At 48.3% G+C, this 22,802-nt stretch overlaps 1 protein-coding gene across 1 annotated transcript in view; it reads left to right on the forward strand.

Annotated features, from left to right (window-relative positions):
* The first annotated feature begins 2,408 nt into the window (after positions 1 to 2,408).
* Positions 2,409 to 22,802, forward strand: part of ALPL (alkaline phosphatase, biomineralization associated) — a 51,635-nt gene continuing 31,241 nt past the window's right edge. Inside the window, exons 1-3 of the mRNA XM_033156844.1 lie at positions 2,409 to 2,557; positions 20,036 to 20,185; positions 21,650 to 21,769. Coding sequence (XP_033012735.1) covers positions 20,128 to 20,185; positions 21,650 to 21,769 — 178 coding nt within the window. The 5' untranslated portion in view covers positions 2,409 to 2,557; positions 20,036 to 20,127. The remainder of the gene's footprint in view (positions 2,558 to 20,035; positions 20,186 to 21,649; positions 21,770 to 22,802) is intronic.

Consider the following 22,802-nt stretch of genomic DNA (forward strand, 5'->3'; position numbering starts at 1 on the left):
TTGGCCCTTGACATCTGCAGTTTTTAGAATTCCTCACATAAAAAAATATATTTTTTAACTGCTGCCCGGTGAACTGTTGGAAATCTTTTAAAGTCAAACAACGGATGAATCGGCTAATGTCTCAGCAGCCCTGCTAATTATTATATATATTTTTCTCTCACCATGAGAAACTGCTGCTGTTTTCTTCGGAACTAAAATTCCTTGTGCCTTCTTGCCAGCAGGGAGCAAGCTGTGAAGGTTCTCTGTTAATTAGTTACTCGGTTGCCAGGTTTTTTTTTTTTTTTTTAAAAACGTTTATCTGCTTAAGGTTTATCTACCTTAATGTTTGATCCCAACTTTTTGATTCATTAGTTATGCTGCTCGGTTATGCCTTGAACTAAAAAACAATATATATATATATATATATATATATATATATATATATATATATGGAAAAGGCTGGCATATAATTGTTTCAGATAAAGATGACATGGAATTATCTGTCTGGCCCTCTTTGTAGATATAAAATGCATTCCGCTGGACTGGTTACAATCTGTTTTATGCCAAGAATGCATCTCTCAAGTTCTTGATGCCCACAGGTGTACACACACAGAGCGCTTTCTCAGGTCACCTGTGACTGGGGGCACACCCACCAATCCTGTAGAGCTGCCCCCCTCCCCCCCATTTAACTAGTCTGTGAATGAAATAGGGAAAATCAGAAGTGGTACAGTAATTGAGACACCACTCTGTATACCATATTTTTTAAAAAAGTATTGTTATATTTAACTTATCGAAGGTGAGGAACTAAAACTGAATCAAATAGTCATTGCTTTTTTGGTATTCATGCTAAACAAATGTACATTTGGAATATGGTTCAGTATTTGTCAGTTTAATGAAGCCCCTTAAGTTATTGCTGTTGGTTTTTCTTATTGAGAATCTTGTCTTTTTATCTGTTATTTGTAAACCACTTTGAGGTTTGTTTGTTTGTCACAGTCGAGGAGTGCACATAAATGTTTATGAGATGAATAAATAATAAATGTATATCCTCTGTATATCAACACATCCGTTCTCAGTCCCTCTCTTTTGAAATAATGTGAGAGACACACACACAATTTTATATGTACGCTGCATTGCCACAGTTCAAACCATGCTCAAGGCAGCTTGCAACATGAAAAAAATACACAACTACAATATAACAAAGATAATCACAAACAATAAATTGTTGTTGTTCAGTCGTTCAGTCGTGTCCGACTCTTTGTGACCCCATGGACCAGAGCACGCCAGGCACTCCTGTCTTCCACTGCCTCCCGCAGTTTGGTCAAACTCATGCTAGTCGCTTCGAGAACACTGTCCAACCATCTCATCCTCTGTCGTCCCCTTCTCCTTGTGCCCTCCATCTTTCCCAACATCAGGGTCTTTTCCAGGGAGTCTTCCCTTCTCATGAGGTGGCCAAAGTACTGGAGCCTCAACTTCAGGATCTGTCCTTCTAGTGAGCACTCAGGGCTGATTTCTTTGAGAATGGATAGGTTTGATCTTCTTGCAGTCCATGGGACTCTCAAGAGTCTCCTCCAGCACCATAATTCAAAAGCATCAATTCTTCGGCGATCAGCCTTCTTGATGGTCCAGCTCTCACTTCCGTACATTACTACTGGGAAAACCATCGCTTTAACTATACGGGCCTTTGTTGGCAAGGTGATGTCTTTGCTTTTAAAGATGCTGTCTAGGTTTGTCATTGCTTTTCTCCCAAGAAGCAGGCGTCTTCTAATTTCGTGACTGCTGTCACCATCTGCAGTGACCATGGAACCCAAGAAAGTGAAATCTCTCACTGCCTCCATTTCTTCCCCTTCTATTTGCCAGGAGGTGATGGGACCAGTGGCCATGATCTTAGTTTTTTTGATGTTGAGCTTCACACCATATTTTGCACTCTCCTCTTTCACCCTCATTAAAAGGTTCTTTAATTCCTCGGATTTCCTCCTCACTTTCTGCCATCAAGGTTTCTGCCATCAAACAATAAATAAACACTATCTAATTATTGGGAGCTGGCGGAGTCTCCTTCCATGGAGGTTTTTGAGCAGAGGCTGAATGGCCCACCTGTCAGGGGGGGTTTAGCCAAGAGGGGTTGGACCAGATGACGATTCCCACATGAATCACAACGAGATCTAAAACAAAGAGGGGGGGAAACACCAACAGCCTGGGGCCTGGGGACGCTGCCTTTGGGGATTGAGCTCGGCGCCTTCTGCATGCCAAGCAGCTGCTCCGACGCTCAACCCCGCCGCCCGGCGGAGACAGAGGAAGGGAGCTGCCTTTCCGTTCGCGCCCGGCAGAGGGCAGCAGAGTCCCGCCTGGCTCTTGGGATGGGGCAGCAGCCGGTCCCTATTCCTTGCCAGCCAAGAGGGAGGGAGGGGGGGGGGTCAGTGACTGACACTCCCTGTCCCCCTCCCTCCTTCTCCCCCTTTAAAAAGGCCCGCGGGGCCCTCCGGCGATGCCCGCGTTGCAGGCAGATGGTGCCGGCGCAGTGAACGAGGGCAGCGGCTGGCGGAGGAGGAAGAAGAAGAGGCGACGCGCATCAGAGCTAGAGGTGAGGCTCCCAAGTCCCTCTGGGGACAGGCGGCCCCCCCCGATCCCCCCTCCTCTGGCCCTCCGGCCCCCTTATTCCTCCTCCGGACAAGGGGACGCTTTTCTCTCCCCCTTCATCTTCTCTCTCTCTCTCTCTCTCTCTCCCCTTTTCTTTCTTTCTTTCTTTCTTTCTTTCTTTCTTTCTTTCTTTCTTTCCTGGGAAGCGGCAGAGGCGCTCCTCTCCCGAGCTCCTTTCCCGGACCACAGCCCACCCTGCCCATGTGCAGAGTGCCTTAGCTGCTGCGGACTCCCTGGTTTCAGCGCGCCGGGAGATGAGGGGAAGGGGAGGGGAGAGAGATGATCTTTCGCTTCTCCGCGAGGGGTGGTCCTCGGTGGAGACAGGTTGGCAACTGGGGTGGCCAAGCCCCCCTTCGGCTTCCTCTTGCTGCCAGCTGGGATGGGAATTTCTGAAACGGGTCCGAAAGAAAGGGGCGCACAGCAAAGGGCTGGGGGCAACACTGCAGAGCGGAGGGGGCGGGTTGGCTTCTTTCCCCGGCAATAAATAAATAAATCACAAGGAGGCAGCTTTATGGGAGATCTGAACACAGCAGCAGCAGCAGCAGCGCCTCTTCTTCTGTGGTTTGAAGGGAGCTCCGGGTGAGCCCAGCCAGCCCCGATCCCCGGCGGTCTTTGCTCTGCTGGGCTGCAGTTGTGCAGGGGGGGGGGGTCCGGTGGAGAAGATTCCTTCCACGCGGTCAGGTGGAGACGCCTTTTGTCATTGCGCCTGGGACCTCCTTCCTGCGACGCTGGTGCTCTCCCACTGGGCTATGCCGCTTCTAAAAGATTCTAGTCCTCATGGTTCCAAAGGAATTTGAAGAGGAGCACAGGGAGATTCAGTGTCGTCTACACTGGCTGGCAGCGGCTCTCGGGCAATGGTCCCTAACTGGGGGTGCCTTTTAGGATTGAACCGGGGGTGTGCAAAGGTGGGGATCATCTGCCGCTGGGCCACAGCCTCCTTGCCCCCCACTCCCTTTCTCCCCAAGCGCCTCTGTGGGGCAGAGAGATTTCTGGCATGATGGTGGCCGCTCTCCTTCAGTTCCTCCAACAGGTCATTTGCATCCAGCTAGGAAAGGCAGTGGCTGCTTCCTCCCTCCACCATTCCCCCCAAAGGCAGCAACCGTTCCCCCACCCCCACCCCATCTGCGATGCATTAAGAAATTTATTCCTGCACCAGACATTGCCTTCCACAATATTCCTGTACTGCATTTTTTTGCTTTCAAGAGCACCTACCTCCACCAATGTGGTTTCCAAGAACGACTGAAAAGTTTTTGCAAAGGTACTGTTTCCTTCGTGGTGGCAATTTCATTGCCTCGGCTGTTTGGAGTTGGGGTTTTTTATTTTTTATTTTTTTTGGACGCCCCATTCTTTGCAGGAGTTTCCTTGCACGGGGCTCTGTCAGGTGACCTTATAACCCAGGCCAGGGAGCAAGACTCGAATCCAGGTCTCGCTGTGAGAGGAAGAGAGGCTAGAGATTCAAAACACAGAAGAAATGCAGAAACGAAAGAGTAAAGCATGCTGTGAACATGAAACAAGGTGAACAATCATCCCAAAACTGGGAGAAAAAATTAGGGACTCACAACAGGAACATCCTCAAACATGCGTTTTAGTTTAGCCATCTGCCATGGATGCTTGATCTTAAATTCCTGCATTGCAGGGGGTTGGACTAGAAGACCTTTGGGTAGCCCTTGCAGCTCTAAGATTCTATGAAAAGGCAAGTAAGAGGCGGCACAACAGAAGTGTATAGAATTCAGGATGGCATGAAGAAAGTGAAGGAAAGTGAAGTTTTCCTCCCGGTCTCCTTGACACTAAAGAACTCCAGCGGAATGTTTGAAGTTTCAGGACAGATGAAAGAGAGTCCTTCACTCAGCACATAGTTGAACTATGGAACTCAGTGCTGCAGGAGGCAGTGATGACCGCCAAGGTAGATGGCTTTAAAAGAAGATTGGGCAAATGTCCAGGGAGGAGAGGACCATAACTGGCTACTAGCAGGCATGGCTTTGCTTTGCCTCCATAGCTGGAGGCAGGAATGCTTCTGAATCCCAGTTGCTGGAAAACACAGAATAATTATAACCACAGCCCCTACAGCCTGTCCTTAGATGTGGTGTGTGGGCAAGACTGAAGAATTGGTGGCGGCAGGACGGGGACGGGGACGGGGAGGCTGGGGGAGAAGCCCATTTACAAAATGTGTCACATTCAAATAGGGGGCGGGGAATACCCAGCAATTTAGCAAACACATAACATATTCAAAGTCACAAAAGAAAGCTTAAATTTGCTCTTTCCTTTGTCGCTGCAACCTGCATGAAGGGACACAGGAAGCTGCTCTTATTCCGAGTCAGACCAACGGGTCCATCTAGCTCAGGGTTGCCTACACTGACTGGCAGCAGCACCCTGGGGGTTCAGATTCAGGGGTCTCTCACAGCCTGGAGATGCCATTGGGGAACTGAGCGTGAGATCTGCAAGGCAGGGCCCTCTGCCACGCAGCTCTGATCCTTCCTGATATGTTAAAATCATTTCAGTGCGCACACGTGTCCCCTTCTAATATTGTCTAGCACTCGAAGCAAGTAAGAGGTCTTAGAACTGTAGAGTCGGAAGGGACCCTGAGGACCATCTAGCCCAGGGGTCAGCAAACTTTTTCATCAGGTGGCTGGTCCATTGTCCCTCAGACCTTGCGGGGGGCCAGACTATATTTTGAAACATATAAATACCCTGCAAGCCAGTCCCACAGCTGCCTCTGGACCTGGAGGAGGAACGCACTCTGCACGCGCTCAGGAGTGCATCTCAACACACCGCAGCCACAAGACCCCTTGATATTATATCTCAGCTCGCAAATGTATAACTACCTGCCTGGACTTGATATAACATTTCTGCTCTGCCATCCACCCATGCCTTGTCTTATAGCCTTATAGCACATAGTTTCCCACAAAGAATCCTGGGCACTGTATTTGGGAACTCTAAGCCCGTGAGGGGTGAACTACAGATCTGGGAATTATTTCAGGGAAGCCGTGTTCTTAGTTGTTGCATGGTGTGTGCACGCAGCCAATTTATACTATAACTCACTTAATACAGTGGTGCCTCGCAAGACGAAATTAATTCCATTTTCCATAGGAACGCATTAAAATTTAATTAATGCATTCCTATGGGGGGAAATGTCCAGGGGCCCCTTCCGACCGGCACCGGAGCCGTGCGGCGCTGCGTTTTAAGGCTGCAGCGAGCAAACAGCAGCGCTGCTGTTCGCTCGCTGCAGCTTTAAAATGCGGTGCGGTGCTGGCTTACAGTGGTACCTCGCCAGACGAATTCGTCTTGCGAAAAACAGCCATAGACGAATTCGTCTCGCGAGTCAACTAAAAACTCGCAAAATCCTTTCGTTTTGCGAGTTTTTCGTTGTGCGAGGCATTCGTCTTGCGGGGTACCACTGTACCTTCATATCCCTCATATGGTGGGTAGCAGTGGCTCCGGCGAGAAGCCAGCAGCAGTTTCCCCACAGTGTATACACTTCAAGGAGCTAAACCTTTCTTCTTTTGCATGTCAAGGAGCAGGATGAGGTGATTGCAAGGCTTTTAGATACGCCAGATTTCTCTCCCCCCACGCCAAACACCTGTGCTGATTTTCAGATGGCCTCGACTTTCATACTCGGTGCTGGAATTATCTTTGTATCCCATCCCCTTGGCGGGCGATCACGCAGCTATGCTATTGCATGTTTCGTTGAACTTGGTAATAGGAAGGGCTGTCCCATGGAAGAGCTTGTTTTCTGCTGCTGGACAGGATAAGACTCAAGCCAATAGATTAAAAGGACAATAAAGGAGATTCCAACTAAACTTAGTGACCCTTGGGAGGTGGTGGTCTTTCCTTCCTTGGAGGTGTTTCAACAGAGGTTGAGTGGCCATCTGTCAGGGGTCCTTTAGCTGTGATCCCTGCATTGCAAGGGGCTGGAATAGATGACACTCAGAGTCCCTTCCAACTCTGCGATTTTATGCTTCTCTGAACTTTCACGATTCTTACTATGACCTTAATAAAATCTCCCCTCCTTAGAGTTAACCATTTCACACTGTGCTGAGAGTTCTATATCCCATTATAATTCTCTTCTCAGTGGAATAGGGATGCTGGTGGTGCTGTGGTCTAAACCACTGATTCTCTTGGGCTTGCCAATCAGAAGGTCAGCGGTTCGAATCCCCACGATGGGTGAGCTCCCATTGCTCTGTCCCAGCTCCTGCCAACCTAGCAGTTCGAAAGCACACCAGCGAAAGTAGATAAATAGGTACCATTGCGGCGGGTTTCAGCACTCTGGTTTCTGTCACGGTGTCCCGTTGCGCCAAAAGTGGTTTAGTCCTGCTGGCCACATGACCCAGAAAGCTATCTGTGGACAAACGCCGGCTCCCTCGGCCTGAAAGCGAGATGAGCGCTGCAACCCCATAGTCGCCTTTGTCTGGACTTAACCACCTAGGGGTCCATTACGTTATATTTTAAGATTTGAGATGAGCCAGAGGCCTTTTCTCACAGAGCACAATGTTGCGGGGTAGGATCCTGTTTCCAAGATCTGTCTCCCACCCAGTTCCTCTTATGCTAGCCTCATGCTGCCTTCAGGGATGGTGGAGAATCTCGCCCCCATTCCCAGTGCTGCCCTAAGATTCAACTGCCCACCTGGTTGGATTCTGCCTGCGGAATTGGGAGTGGGGAGGATGGTGGAATCCTGCCCTTTTGCCCCAGTCAGCAAAATGTCTTGGGCCGGCCCCTATTCTCCCGTACTCGAAGTTAAGGCTGCAGCCCCTATGAATACGGCTGTATAGCATGGGGCTTACTTCTAAGTCAACACGGATTGGGTTGGGCTGTGACTCAGCTGCAGCGATCACAGCTGAAACATGTCGGGATTCCTTCTGTGTCCTTTTGGAGCCAGATCGGTGATGAACGAGAGAGCGAGAGACCCGGGGAGGGCACATGGGTGTCTCGCAGTGCACTCTCCCGATCAATGCAATGTAATTAAAATGTTAAAGTGGGGAGGGAGGGGTGTGTGCTCTTGCGTACAAGAATTATTCAGGCTGCCCTCTGCCACCCCTTCACCCCTTTGGCACTGAGTGATGTCCTGTTGCCCACATGCAGCGGAGTCTGCCAATGCCTCCAGGGGCCTCTTCAGTGATTATGGATTTAAAAAGAAAAAGAAAAAGAGAGGCTGGGCTGGGCTGGGCAACACTTGTCAATTTCAGTTTCTCATTTTTCCAGTCAAGCCCAGTTCTCCACACTTCCACATCAGTTAGAAAAAAAGTCCAAATTAAAATCCATCCTAATACACATTTCCCCCTAATATACACTAATATACACCTAATGTAGGGACGCGGGTGGCGCTGTGGGTTAAACCACAGAGCCTAGGGCTTGCCGATCAGAAGGTTGGCGGTTCGAATCCCCGTGACGCAGTGAGCTCCCGTTGCTCGGTCCCTGCCCCTGCCAACCTAGCAGTTTGAAAGCACATCAAAGTGCAAGTAGATAAATAGGTACCGCTCCAGTGGGAAGGTAAACGGCGTTTCCGTGTGCTGCTCTGGTTCTCCAGAAGCGGCTTAGTCATGCTGGCCACATGACCCGGAAGCTGTCTGTGGACAAACTCCAGATCCCTCGGCCAGTAAAGTGAGATGAGCGCCCCAACCCCAGAGTCGTCCATGACTGGACCTAACAGTTTATAGCCTGTTCTCCATATTTCCACAACGGTTTGCGAATGCCTTTTAAAAAAACAAAAACTCCCAGAGCAATTAATCGGCATTTTAATGTGCATTTCTCCTCATAACCACAGCTTTGTTTGTATGCAGCCTTGACTAACAAACACCTTTTGGGCAGGCAGATTTGGTCCACCCAAAATGACACGCACACACCACTGGGGGGGGCCTTGAGACCCCATCGTGTCATGCTTGGCCCCATGGAGTTGTGTGATACAGGGGGAGTCTGAAGCTTATTTCCCCATGCTCCCCTTCTCGGGCAAGGTTCTTGAGCAGATGGTTTGGCCAAGATCCCGGTGCTGTTGGAGGAAACGGGTTTTCTGGATGCATTTCAATCAGGGTTTTAGGCCCAGACAGTTTGGGCACAGAAACTGCCTTGGTCGCCCTGTATGATTACTTCCGTCGGGAGAGAGACAGGAGATATGTTTCCCTGTTAATTCTCCTCAACCTCTCAGCAGCTTTCGATATAATCAGCTATGGTATCCTGGAGCAGCTATCTGAGTTGGGGTGGGTGGCACTGCTTTGCAGCGGTTTTGTTCCTACTCTGTCCATCATTCCCAGAGGTTGATGTTTCGGGAGTGCTTTTCAGCCCCATAGAGCCTTCAGTGAGGGGCTTCTCAGGGTCTCATTTTTATCTCCCCTGCTGTTTAGCATCCACATGAAACTGCTGAGTGGAGTGATCCAGATGTTTGTAGTACATTGTCAGTAGTGTGCTGATGGCACTCAGCTCTCTACCCCTCCTTTACATCTGCAGGTGAGGCAGTGGAAGTGCTGGACCGGTGTCTTGCCTCAGTATTGGACTGGATGAGAGCCAACAAACTGAAGCTCAATCCAGATGAGACAGAGGCACTGTTAGTGGGAGGTTCCCTAGACTGGATGGCTGGGAGGCTGCCTGCTCTTGAGGGGGTTACACTTCCTCTGAAGGAGCCACTATGTAGCTTGGAGGTCCTTCTGGATTTTATTGCTCAGGTAGCCTCGGTGGCACAGGGTGCCTTCCATCAGCTTTGGCTAGCGTAAGGGACAGCCTTACTTCTGTTGCCTATGCTCTGGTAACCTCTCGGTTAGATTACTGCAATGCGTTATAACATGGGGCTGCCTCTGAAGACGGCTCAGAAACTTCAGCTGGTGCAGAATTTGGCAGCCGGGTTGCAAACCATGGCAAGACGGCTTGAGAATATGGCACCAACCCTGGCCTAGCTGTTCAGGGCTGCCAGTTAGTCTCTGTGCCCAATTCAAAGTGCTAGGTTTTGACCTATAAAGCCTTTAATAGCTCAGAACCGCAATACCTCAAGGGCTGCCTCTCCCCAAATGAACTGACCCAGACCTTGCAATCATCATTTGAGGCCCTTCTTTGTGTGCCTCTGAGAGGTTTGGACAGTAGCAAAGGGCCTTCTGTCGGTTCCCTCACTGCGAGAAGCAAAACTACAGGGAACCAGGCAGAGGGCCTTCTCGGTAGTGGCGCCCGCCCTGTGGAACGCCCTCCCATCAGAAGTCAAGGGAATAAACAACCACCTGACATTCAGAAAATTCCTGAAGGCAGCCCTGTTTAGGGAAGTTTTTAAACTGTGATATTTTAAATGTATTTTAAATGTTTGCTGGAAGCCGCCCAGAGTGGCTGGGGAGACCCAGCCAGATGGGCAGGGTACAAATAATAAATTATTATTATTATTATTATTGTTGTTGTTGTTGTTGTTGTTGTTGTTGTTGTTGTAACATGAGAAAGGGCCTTTTCTGTGGTGGCTCCCCATTTGTAGAATGCTCTCCTGGTGCTTTCATTGACTATCTTTAGGCACCAGGCAAAAGCGTTCCTTTGGCTGATTCAACAATCTACAGCCTTTTAAACAGTGTATGCCTGTGTTTAGGGGGGATGCTATCGTTTTCATTTGTGATTATGGCATGCATTTTTGTGTTTTCATATTGCAAACCACCTTCTGGTCTTCAGCTGGCATAGAAACTTAATCAATAATAATTATTAATAATTATTCGGGGGTGGAAAGGCATGTGTACCTAACCTCCTTATTCAGGCTACTCACCCACCTCTGTATCAAATAATGAACTTTCAGAAACAACTTCAGCCTTATGAGCAAATCAGGGAAATCCGTTCTTGCGTATTCCCCAGAATATGTGAGCTCAGACCAGTTGCTCTCTCAGCCCAACCCTTCTCATAGGGCTGTCCTGTGAGACAAAAGGATCAGAACTATGAGGAACTATCTGACGGCGAGAGGTACTTACAGTTGCACAGGGAGGGGAACAAATTGCATGGATACGCGCCAGTGAAAAAATGCGAAAGAGGCACCAGATGTCCTTCAAAAGAGAGAGAGAGAGAATTTCTCTCTGACCTGCCCAGGTCTACGAGCAACTTGCCAAATCATAATGAGGTTTTGCTGCCCATTCACGCCCTCCTCAAGGGGCACAGCCGGTGCCAGTTGAGCTTGGCACAGTTCTAGGCAGTGGAGGGTGGAGGCCCTGCTCAGAGCTTGCGGGAAAACCTCTCTGGGCTTTCCTGGTTCTTTCATAGGCCGTCACCAGGGTTGTCCACAGAGGCGGGGGACGAGTGTGCATCACGGGGGGAAACCTCGGGCAAGAGGAAGGCCGTGGCTTCCTTGGGCTTCTGCATTCAAGGGCAGAAGCAGCCATTTGTGGAATGGGGAAGTTCTGCTTAATCTAAGGCAGCGGCCAGCAAACTTTTTCAGCAGGGGGCTGGTCCACTGTCCCTCAGACCTTGTGGGGGGCCCGCACTATATTTTGGAAGGGGGGGAAAATGAACGAATTCCTATGCCCTACAAATAACCCCAGAGATGCATTTTAAATAAAAACACACATTCTACTCATGTAAAAACATCAGGCAGGCCCCACAAATAACCCAGAGATGCATTTTAAATAAAAGCACACATTCTACTCATGTAAAAACACCAGGCAGGCCCCAAAAATAACCCAGAGATGCATTTTAAATAAAAGCACACATTCTACTCATGCAAAAAAAAACCAGGCAGGCCCCACAAATAACCCAGAGATGCATTTTAAATAAAAGCACACATTCTACTCATGTAAAAACATGCTGATTCCCGGACCGTCCGTGGGCTGGATTTAGAAGGCGATTGGTCCAGATCCGGCCCCTGGGCCTTAGCTTGCCTACCCATGATCTAAGGTTACCAGATTTTTTTCAATGAATCTGGAGAAAACTTTTCAACTTCAGTTGATTTTGTATGGGGACTGATTTGTAAATCCGGGGACTGTCCCCGGGAAACGGGGACGCCTGGTAACCTTAGCTTAATCCTCCTCTCCAGGGTCACCTCCCCCCCCACCCGGACGTCTTTGTTGCGAACTTCTCAAGGAAGTGCCAAAGCTTTGTGGTGGTTGGCAACAGGTGCTGTGCTGGGTGTGGTGAGGGCGGAGACTCTGCTTTGCATGCCTTCACATTTCCAGTTGAAATGTGGGTCTCCGGTCTGACGAGCTCTGGCTGATGGTCAGCGTAGACTCGGGTGGCTTTAAAGGACGGCTGGGAGGAAGAGGCTACTAGCAGTTTAATGCTGGTGGTCAGCAAAAGAGGTTTAAAGACTCTCTCAAGGCAAATATTAAAAATGTAGGATAAACACCGACAATTGGGAAACACTGGCCTGCGAGCGCTTCGGTTGGAGAACAGCGCCGAGGGCCTTCTGTCAGTTCCCTCACTGCGAGAAGCAAAGCTACAGGGAACCAGGCAGAGGGCCTTCTCGGTAGTGGCGCCCGCCCTGTGGAACGCCCTCCCATCAGAGGTCAAAGAGATAAACAACTACCTGACATTCAGAAAATACCTGAAGGCAGCCCTGTTTAGGGAAGTTTTAAACTGTGATATTTTAAATGTATTTTAATATTTGATGGAAGCCTCCCAGAGTGGCTGGGGAGACCCAGCCAGATGGGCGGGGTACAAATAAATTATTATTATTATTATTATTATTATGCTCAAACTCAGGACGAAAGTGGAAAAAGTGCTAAGAGGAAGGCACGCTTGGCAAACCCTCGCTGTGATCAATTCCCGCCCGGAAACCTATGTCCCCACTGTGGTAGGACATGTGGATACAGAATTGGCCTCCACAGCCACTTACAGACTCATTGTTAAGACCAGGCTTCCTCAACCTCGGCCCTCCAGCTACAACTCCCATGATCCCTAGCTAGCAGGACCCCAGTGGTCAGGGATGATGGGAACTGTAGTCTCAAAACATCTGGAGGGCCGAGGTTTATGGAAGACGATCTTACTTGGCTACGAGGGATCGAAGAAGAAGAAGAAGAAGAAGAAGAAAGCTTGCAAAGAATATAAAACATACATTGAAGCTGTCAATAAGAATCAAAGTTAAAGGAGCTTGAATAAAAAGCTAAGCACATAAATTATTTGCTGGGGAAAGTACCGATTAAAAGACATCAACTCCTATGCATCTGCCTAGGCAGATTTTTTTTTAAAAGCAAAAACAATACAGTGAAGATCAATGGGCAGGGAGTTCCGAAGTGCAGGAGCTGTTACGCCAAGAAAAATAAGGCGAGAGAGTTACAATTCATACAGCTGTGCTGTCCTAGGAGTTGTAATCCCAAACTTCTGAAGGGCACCAGTTTGGGGAAGGCTGGGGTAGGGCATAATTGTTGTTGAGGTTTTTTTTTTGGGGGGGGAGATCTGCTGAGGAGATGCCAAGGGACCTGAGAACCATTGCAAAGCGATAGCAAGAATGTAAGAGAGACTTGGCTTCAGACCCCTGCTCACTCAGGAATAACTTTGGCTCAGTCGCTGTGGCACCGCCTGATCCGCTCCACAGGCTCGTTGCTAAGAAGATAAGATAATATTAGCCCAGGCACTGCCAAGCTCAGAGCTGTTCGGAGGAAGAAAAGTTGGGAGTTAACTTTTCCAGCCGAAAGGAGAAAGGAGAGAGAACAAAAAGCAGCCCTAGGAATCTCCAAGGCAAGGGAGAAGGAGCTGTATTGAGAGGATGGGGGCCCTTCTGCCCATTTTACAGCTATTTTGAGGCAGCTCATTAAAGCAATTTTAAAATGCCTGTGAAGCCAGGAATGATGGGCCGTAGCTCAATGGCAGAGGTCCTGCCTTGCATGCCCAAAGGTCTCTGGTATGTTTGGGTGACCCTCCCTGCCTGAAACTCTGCAGAGATGCTGCCAGCCAGTGTAGACAATATTGAGCTAGGGGGACCAATGGTCTGGTTCAGTACAAGGCAGCTTCCTAGGATCCAGACAGACCAGGAGAAGATGCCAGAGGTAAAATAGAATTGCAAACAAAGGAGAGTTTGCTGCCCGCCCCCCAACAAAAAGTGTTTTTTGCCAGAAGCGTTTCTGGCAAGAGATTTTGAGGAAAAAGCCTCAAAGGAACTTGATTCACAATTGCTAGTTCCTTGCTGCCTCCCCCCCCCACCCACTAAAGTGTGAGACGAAAGCACAAATATCCCCCCCCCCCCCCCGCTCAGGCAGCTGCTTCTGAATAAGTTAGACAGGATGCAACAAAAGGAAATAAATGGGTGGGAAATGGGCACTGTGGTAAAGAGGGTGTGGCACCCTGGGGTGAGGGCACCCTGGATCCACTAATGCTCTGTGAGTGCTAACAAAACTTTTGCAAAACTTTGCAGTACCCAGTATCACTGCAGAAAGCCACAGAGCTCTAAGGCTGAATCCACACAGATGTAAAAAAACAAACATCGCTGTGAAAATGCTTTAAAAAAAAAGTTGTAAAATATATGTGGAACTTGCCATTAGCTCATCAGCGCCATCTAGTGTCACATTTGTACAATGCACTTAAAACACACTTAAAACGTTGTATTTGCAGCTGGGTCCTAAAAGAGGATTGGACAAATTGATGGACGAGAGGACTATAGATGACTGCTAACTATAACAGCTATGCCCTGCTGCCACAGCTGGAGGCAGCAATGCTTCTGAATCCTGGTTGATGGAAGATGCAGGAGAAGAGAGGATTCTGGTTCTCAAATCCTCCTTGTACATTGGGTTACACTTTGAGGACAGGATGCTGTGCTAAGGGGGCCACTGGCTTGATCCAGCTGAAGGTTCTGTTCATGCTCTTATGTAAAATTGTCTTCTTCTTTGGCGATCCCTCGTAGCCGAGTAAGATTGTCTTCCATAAACACGGTTTTAACAATGAGTCCCTAAGTGACCGTGGAGGCCAATTCTGGATCCACACGTCCTTCCACAATGGGGACATAGGTTTCCGGGCGGGAGTTGATCATGGTGTGGATTTGCCAAGCGTACCTTCCTCTTAGCAAGTTTCCCACTTGCGTCTTGAGTTCGAGTGTCTTCAAAGCCCATGACACCTTTGGTAAAGGCTGTTCTCCAACTGGAGCGCTTGCGGGCCAGTGTTTCCCAGTTGTCGGTGTTTAAAATATTTGTCTTGAGACGGTCTTTAAACCTCTTTTGTTGACCACCGGCGTTACACTTTCCATTTTTAAGTTCGGAATAGAGTAGTTGCTTTGGAAGACGATAATCAGGCATAGACAGCTTAGTTAACATGAGGCACATTAAAATTGCCCCCTCTCCCCTGCTCCCTTCCACCTTCTGCCACACAAAAAACATGTAGTCTTTAAGGCCCTACCGTATTTTTCCATGTAGAAGACTAGGTTTCCCCCCTAAAAAATGATGTCAAAAATTAGGGGGCGTCTTATACATGGATATATCTCCCCCCATTTTCTTAAATCTGGGTCCTCAAAAATAGGGGTGTCTTATACATGGAGGCATCTCATATATATATATATATATATATATATATATATATATATATATAAAGAATTTATTGGTATTTTGAAAAAGACAATACAAAAAATACATACAAAATACAAATACAAATTACAAAACACAAAACTAATACAATACATAACAACATAACTAAAAAAACAAAACCAAAACAAAACCTCACAACCCAACATCTATTTATCTATTCTAATCTTATTTAAATCTTACTTGGGGGACTTCCTCACATCCTCTCTTCTGCGTTCATTTCAAATATACTGTAGTAACTTTATAACCACTTTAAATTCCTCTTTCACAACTAATCTTAATTCTTATCTATTATCTTATGGCTAAAATCTTATTCGTAACAAAATTACACAAAATCACAATTCTACCTACTTATATCCTATTTTGAGCTAACATTTTATACTATCGCCTATTATATCCACCATGGAGGCGTCTTATAGACAGAAAAATTCGGTGTTTTTTGTTGGGTTTGGCTTTCACCATGCTGTATCCCACCCAAAGTTCTGCAAAGGTGGAAGTTAAAATGCATGAGTTATTTTTTTAAAAAAATATGCATGAGTTATTCCCTTAGGTCCAGGCAAGAACAATGGTTCCTCTGAGTCCAAAGGATAATCCTGGGGCCCAAGTCTTTTATAAAAAGTGGTTCCTGGCACTGGAAGTTTGATCTGTCCTCTCAGGTCAGCAAAGCAAAGTATGTTAGAGCAGGCCATTTAAAAATGATGTACAGTTTCAAAAAGGTTAACAGGCTCTTGTGACCCAAAAGCTTCCACCCTGCATTTTAGTTGGTCCAAATACAGGTTCTGTATTTTCATGCTCTGCGGCTCCCGAGTCTTTCTTCCTTCCTTTCTTTCGAAAACCGTATCGCCGGTGCCAGAAGTCATTAGTCTGTTTTTCTCTTAAATTGTTTCAACACAAGACAGTTGAGCGTTTTCCTGTTGCAAGAACAATGCTGGGCCTTGAGCCTTCTCAAATAAGTTCCTGGCACCGAACATTCAACCTGCTCCTCACCTCGGGTTTCCTCAATCCACCACTGTTGCTCTTTTGCATTCCTCAGTCGGCTGAAGTTTCTTCCTTAAAGGTAGGGACGCGGGTGGTGCTGTGGTCTAAACCAGTGGGAGCCAGTGTGGTGTAGTGGTTAAGAGCGGTAGTCCCGTAATCTGGTGAACCGGGTTCGCGTCTCCGCTCCTCCACAAGCAGCTGCTGGGTGACCTTGGGCTAGTCACACTTCTTTGAAGTCTCTCAGCCCCACTCGCCTCACAGAGTGTTTGTTGTGGGGGGAGGAAGGGAAAGGAGAATGTTAGCCGCCTTGAGACTCCTTCGGGTAGTGATAAAGCGGGATATCAAATCCAAACTCTTCTTCTTTCTTGGGCTTGCCGATCAGAAGGTTGGCCAACCTAGCAGTTCGAAAGCACGCCAGTGGAAGTAGATAAATAGGTACCGCTGTGGCAGGAAGGTAAACGGTGTTTCCGTGCGTTCTGGTTTCCGTCACGGTGTTCTGTTTAGTCCTGCTGTCCACATGACCCAGAAAGCTGTCTGTGGACAAACGCCAGCGCCCTCGGCCTGAAAGCGAGATGAGCGCTGCAACCCCATAGTTGCCTTTAACAGGAGTCCTTTACCTTTTTTTTACCTTCCTTAAAGAGCCTCTGCATTTGATGCTGGTGAGATTTTGTCACTTGTGTTCTTTGCAACGGAAAGAAGGATGCATTTTAAAAAAAAAATGAGAAGAGCCAACAGGGGCCCATTGAGTCCATCCTCACCTGGGCCAACCAGATGCCCCCAAGGGAATTGCACAAGTAGAACTCCGCCCACTTGGGAGTCCCAGTAACTGGGATTTGCAGGTAGACTTCCTCTGGATAGGGAGGCTCCATCTGTTCCCCATAGCAGTAGATCATAGAACTGTAGAGTCGGAAGGGACCCTGAGGACCATCTAGTCCAACCCACTGCAAGGTAGGAATATGCCGCTGTCCCAAGCAGGGATCGAACCTGCCACCTTGGTTATCAGCTCTAACTGACTGAGCTTTCCAGTGCTGTAGATGTGCTTAAGAATTTCATTTTTTTAAATAAAGAATTTATTAAATTTTAACAATAAAACACACACAAAATACAAAATACAACAAAACAAAAACAAAAAACTACAAAAATACAAAAATCATAACAAACAAACACTTATTTATCTAGCCTTATCTTATTCCTAACATTATTTGGGGACCTCCTCACATCCTCTCTTCTGCATTCATTTCTAATCTTCTTTAGTAACTTTATAACATTGTAAAATCTTCTTTCTCATCAAATCTTAATCTTAATAAACAATAATCATAATTTAACTTTAATCTTAATCCTAATAAAAATAAACATATCCTATTTCTACCTACTTCTTATATCCTATTTTAATCTAACTTCTGGCATTACTGTAGCCTTAAATGTCCTCTGGTTCCAATTTCAAATGTCTATCTTTTCACGTCGTTTCAAATAATCTTCAAATTTCTTCCAATCCTCCTGCACCGTTTCTTCCCTCTGGTCTCCTGAAGAATTTCAGAAGAGCCAGGCTGTGGGTAGATCAGGCCAAATCTCCATCTCAGTTCAGCATCTTGTCCTCTCCTTGGCTAACCTGATGCCTCTTCTGCAAGCAGGAACCTGAGCACAGGAGCGGACTCTGCCCTCCTGTATCTTCCAGCAACTGGGATTCAGGAGCAGCCAGTTGCCAGAAACCGCAGGCAAGAAGAGCCCTCTTGTACCCGGGTCCTGCTAGCCGGTTTCCCAGAGACACCCAGTGAGAATAGGATTCTGGACTGAGATCATACTTTCCAACATTTTCCCGATGAAAATAGGGACGTCCTACGGAAAGGCAGGACATTCCGGGATCAAATCAGAAACCAGGACGGCTTATGTCAATCCAGGACTGACCCCGGACACTTGGAGGGCCTGCTAGATGGACCATGGGCCTGATCCAGCAAGCTATTCACTGTTCTTAACCCCCTGTTCTTGGCCCATATCCACAGCGGAGGCAGCCGGCAGGGTTGGCCCACCCATGAGGCAAGGGGAGGCGACCTGCCTCGGGTGACGAGATCCCCAGTGGCAGCAGACCCGGCCGACGAGGAATGTATCACCCGCTGCTGCAGTGGCAGGACAGGAACAGCCGTGGTGAGCTCCCTGGAGGCCTGATCTACCGCCTCCTGGACACACCCACCCATGCCACTTCTACAGCGGCCTCTTGGCAAATAGGAGAAAAAAAGTTTGGGTTTGATATCCCACTTTATCACTACCCGAAGGAGTCTCAAAGCAGCTAACATTCTCCTTACCCTTCCTCCCTCACAACAAACAATCTGTGAGGTGAGTGGGGCTGAGAGACTTCAGAGAAGTGTGACTAGCCCAAGGTCACCCAGAAGCTGCATGTGGAGGAGCGGAGACGCGAACCCGGTTCCCCAGATTACAGGTCTACCGCTCTTAACCACTACACCACACTGGCTCTCCACTGGTCTCCTCCCACCCTTGTTCCTGATGGAGATCTTTGCTCCTCAGGTGCCCAAATGTCTTGGGCTGGCCCTGGCATCCGGTGCTTCTTCCTGCTCCATGCACACTACCTGTGCAACAGGGTCCTTGGGCAAGGCCAGGGTTCTGCGATCTCTGCGGCCAGCTGGACACGCTAGGCTTTCTTGGAAAATCCCTTTGCCTGGCTCTTTCCTTCTCTCCCTCCTGCTTCGACTGGCATCTACCTGGTGGCTTTTGGCCGAGCTGCCGGCTGGCTGGGCCCCTGCCAAGGCTCCGTGCGTCTCTCTTAAGAACATTTTCTGGTATCGCTTGCGCTCAGCGGGAGTAATCCCGGAGAATTAGCTACAGCCCAGAGGCTTATCCTTAAAGCTGCTGCTGCTTCTGCTGCTGCTGTTACAGACTGCAGTGGCGTTTGGAGTCAGTTGTGGTGATGAAGTTGTGGACTGGGCAGGTTGCAGTGGGCTGCCCTAAGATCCTGCCCGTACAAGCCCTGTTTGCACAGCCGCCCGGCGAGAAGCCAGGCTCGCCATCCAGCCCACGTGCGACGGAGGCAATGGGCGGAGAAAATAAGCTGTGAGCCGTAGGTCACCCAGCCACGCATTAAAAGGAGGCAGAGTTGCTATGAAGGTAGTTAAAGGTAAAGGTAAGGGGACCCCTGACCATTAGGTCCAATCATGGATGACTCTGGGGTTGTGGCGCTAATCTCGCTTTACTGGCCAAGGGAGCCGGCGTACAGCTTCCAGGTCATGTGGCCAGCATGACTAAGCTGCTTCTGGCGAACCAGAGCAGCGCACTGAAACACAGTTTACCTTCCCACTGGAGCGGTACCTATTTATCTACTTGCACTTTTGACGTGCTTTCGAACTGCTAGGTGGGCAGGAGCTGGGACCGAGCAATGGGAGCTCACCCCGTCGCGGGGATTCAAACCGCTGACCTTCTGATCGGCAAGCCCTAGTGACTCCTTTTAATGGATGGATAAGGAACCTGTGTGGTCCTCCAGGTGCTGCTGTACTGCAACTCCCATCCTCCCTGAGAAGAAGAAGAGTTTGGATTTGATATCCCGCTTTATCACTACCTGAAGGAGTCTCAAAGTGGCTAACATTCTCCTTTCCCTTCCTCCCCCACAACAAACACTCTGTGAGGCGAGTGGGGCTGAGAGACTTCAAAGAAGTGCGACTAGCCCAAGGTCACCCAGCAGCTGCATGTGGAGGAGCGGAGACGCGAACCCAGTTCACCAGATTGCGGGACTACCGCTCTTAACCACTACAGCACACTGAGCACTGGCCATGCTGAGTGTGACTGATGGGAGCTGGAAGTTTAGCAATATCTGGAGGGCCAGTGGTTCCCCATCTCTGAAGTAGACCATCGTTTGCTTTTACTGCCCCTGGTTTCCTGCATCACAATTCTGTGTTGCCACAGCTGGAAAACCCAACTCTTGGTTGAGTTTTCATACTTGCTCATCTTCTCTCTCTCATTCTCTCTCTCTCTCTCCCCCTCTCTCTCCCCCGTTTACACAGTAACCCAAACCTCCTCTGGTGCATAGCCCACGGACGCTGCCTGCTGGTCTTCAACGTGCCCCCCGCCTCCCGCCACCGAGGACGACGTCACTATGAGAGTGCTGCTTTTCGCCTTCCTGATCGAAGCGTCCCTCTCCTCTTTGGTTCCAGGTAAGTGAATTTGGAGCAAGGCCAATTGACCCAAGAACCGCACCACTCTGAGCAGTTTTGGAGTCTTCCTAAGGAACTTTCTAAGGTTGCAGGTTCAGTCCCTGCATGGGACAGTTGCATATTCCTGCATTGCAGGGAGTTGGACTAGATAATCAAAGAATCATAGAGTTGGAAGAGACCACAAGGGCCATCCAGTCCAACCCCCTGCCAAGCAGGAAACACCATCAAAGCATTCCTGACAGATGGCTGTCAAGCCTCCGCTTAAAGACCTCCAAAGAAGGAGACTCAGGGGTCCCTTCCAACGCTACATTTGTTCTGCGATAAATGCTTGTCCACTTCCAGCCTAGCAGCTGTTCCCCCACCCAGGTCTTTGGCTGAGCAGCGAGTGAAGTCAAGGAGCATTTGTAAATACACAGGTGTGGAGGAAAGACATCAACACCAGGCAGAGCTTTGGAAGAGGACTGAGTGCTGCCATTATAAGAATACTGTTTTTAATACTAGGCCACACATTGGCATGTCTATTATTGGCGAATAGTAATTTCGTTATGAGTGGTTAGCTCACCGCCTTCATCCGGACAGATTAGGGATTAGTCCTTCTCTCACAAATTGTAGGGGGGGGGGAGGGGAAATTATTTGGACCACCCAGGGGGTTAAAATGCACCTGGAAAGAATTGGAGAGCCACATCTTACTGGCGGAGCATGCCCGGCAATCGGCCAGTTCCTTCAATCAAGGCCATGTGCAAAGCAAACAGACAGCAGGCGCTGACTGAGAAAGCAGTTGTGAGCAACTCTTGTGAGCATGTCACACACGCCAGAAGAAACAACAACAGACAGTCACGGGTATCTGTACCTCAGATAAAATACAAAACCGTGTATATCTCTGGATAGAAATATATTAATATGGAACTAAATTGACAATATCATCATACAAAAAGCATTCATAGATATTTCCTCAGAGGCAAAGCCTATATATGCTTTAAAACATCAAAGTGCCGATTCAAAGTGCAATATACAAAGTGCAAAATAATGTTAAAGGTGGTTATGTAAAAGTCTATAAGACACATGGGTCCATCCTCCCAATGTTGGAGAAGGTTACACAAAGTCACTCAAACATGTGGGTATGTCCTCCTGACGGGTGGCTAGCTTCAAATCTTCCCGTTTCACGCCGGCTGCACATTTAAAGCACATGACTTTTCCCACCACAAAGAATTCCAGGAACTGTAGTTTACTCACTACAGGGCTACGACACCCAGTCAACTTAAAAAAACTACAGTTCCCAGGATTCTACGGTGAACTAAGTTGTGTGCTTTAAATGTGCAGTGTGCACACAGCCCCTCTTGATTTGTGGTGCAGAGCTCCTGAGGACGAGTGTGGATTCCGCCTGCAATCTTTACGCACGCCCTGAAGGTGACAGGGTGCCCTACGGCCTCCAGCCACCCTCCTCTTCTTTCCTCCCAATTGCAGAGAAGGAGAAGAACCCCCGGTTCTGGAGAGAGCAGGCCCAGGAGACGCTGCGGAGGGCTCTGAGCTTGCAGGAGCTCAACACGAACGTGGCCAAGAATGTCATCCTCTTCCTTGGGGACGGTGAGATCTGGGGCACGGAGTGGGGCGGGATGGGAAAGGGGGCAATTGAGGGCTTCAGACACAAAGGAGGAGGGCAGGGCTTGACGTCTCACCAGACTGTTGTTCCCTGTTAGACCCAGATATATTTCCTCTATTGGAGGGAATACACCCCTCCACATACTTGTTGCTGGGGTCCATATACCTGAAGAAGAATCTCCACCTCCATTGTTCTGCCCAGACACTGAGCTCCAGCTCCGAGGGCCTTTTGGCGGTTCCTTCACTGCAAGATGTGAAGCTACAGGGAACCAGGCAGAGGGCCTTCTCGGTGGTGGCACCTGCCCTAGATATCAAACAGATAAACAACAAATTGACTTTTAGAAGACACCAGCGAAGTTTTTAACAGTGGATGTTTTACTGTGTTTTAAATATTTTGTGGGCAACCCAGTCAGATGCGCAGCATATAAATAATAAAATTATTGCTATTATTATTGCTATGATCAAATATCATCCATTTCCCCCCCAAAGGTCACTTTCACAAATGTGTTCACCTTCACGCAAGCTTTCCCTTCAAACAGGCTTCTTTGGGTTTCGGCGCACACAGCGTTTGTTCGGAGAAGTGCATTGCAAAATTTTGAAAAGTTCAAATGTGGAAGGACAAATCTCCTTCAGTTCACGTATTGTTCAGGGAAGTGTGAGTTGGGTGTAGTGCCTCCTCACCCTGATCCCTAGTTCATCCCTTTTATTCTTACATGAATCATGAGAACGGAAAGCTTGAGTCAGCTTTTTTCTGCTCTCCCTGTCCCTATTTGGGGCCAGATTGTCTGTCATTACCTGGCACCGGGTGGATCAGGGACTTTCCCCCATGGGTCACAGTTGGCACAGGGGTGAATCCACCCAGCTTGAATCCACCCAGCTTGATTTTTCTGAGTTTCTCATTTTTCTATTCTGCCTGGTTCTGAGTTCAGCCCTCCACATTTCCACGTCAGTTTTATATCTGCAGTTTCCCTTCCTCCAAACATATGCACTTTTTCTTTTTCTTTTTTGCAAAGCAGTT

This window comes from Lacerta agilis, chromosome 8 (assembly GCF_009819535.1).
Source record: "Lacerta agilis isolate rLacAgi1 chromosome 8, rLacAgi1.pri, whole genome shotgun sequence".
In the NCBI taxonomy this organism is placed as follows: domain Eukaryota; kingdom Metazoa; phylum Chordata; class Lepidosauria; order Squamata; family Lacertidae; genus Lacerta; species Lacerta agilis.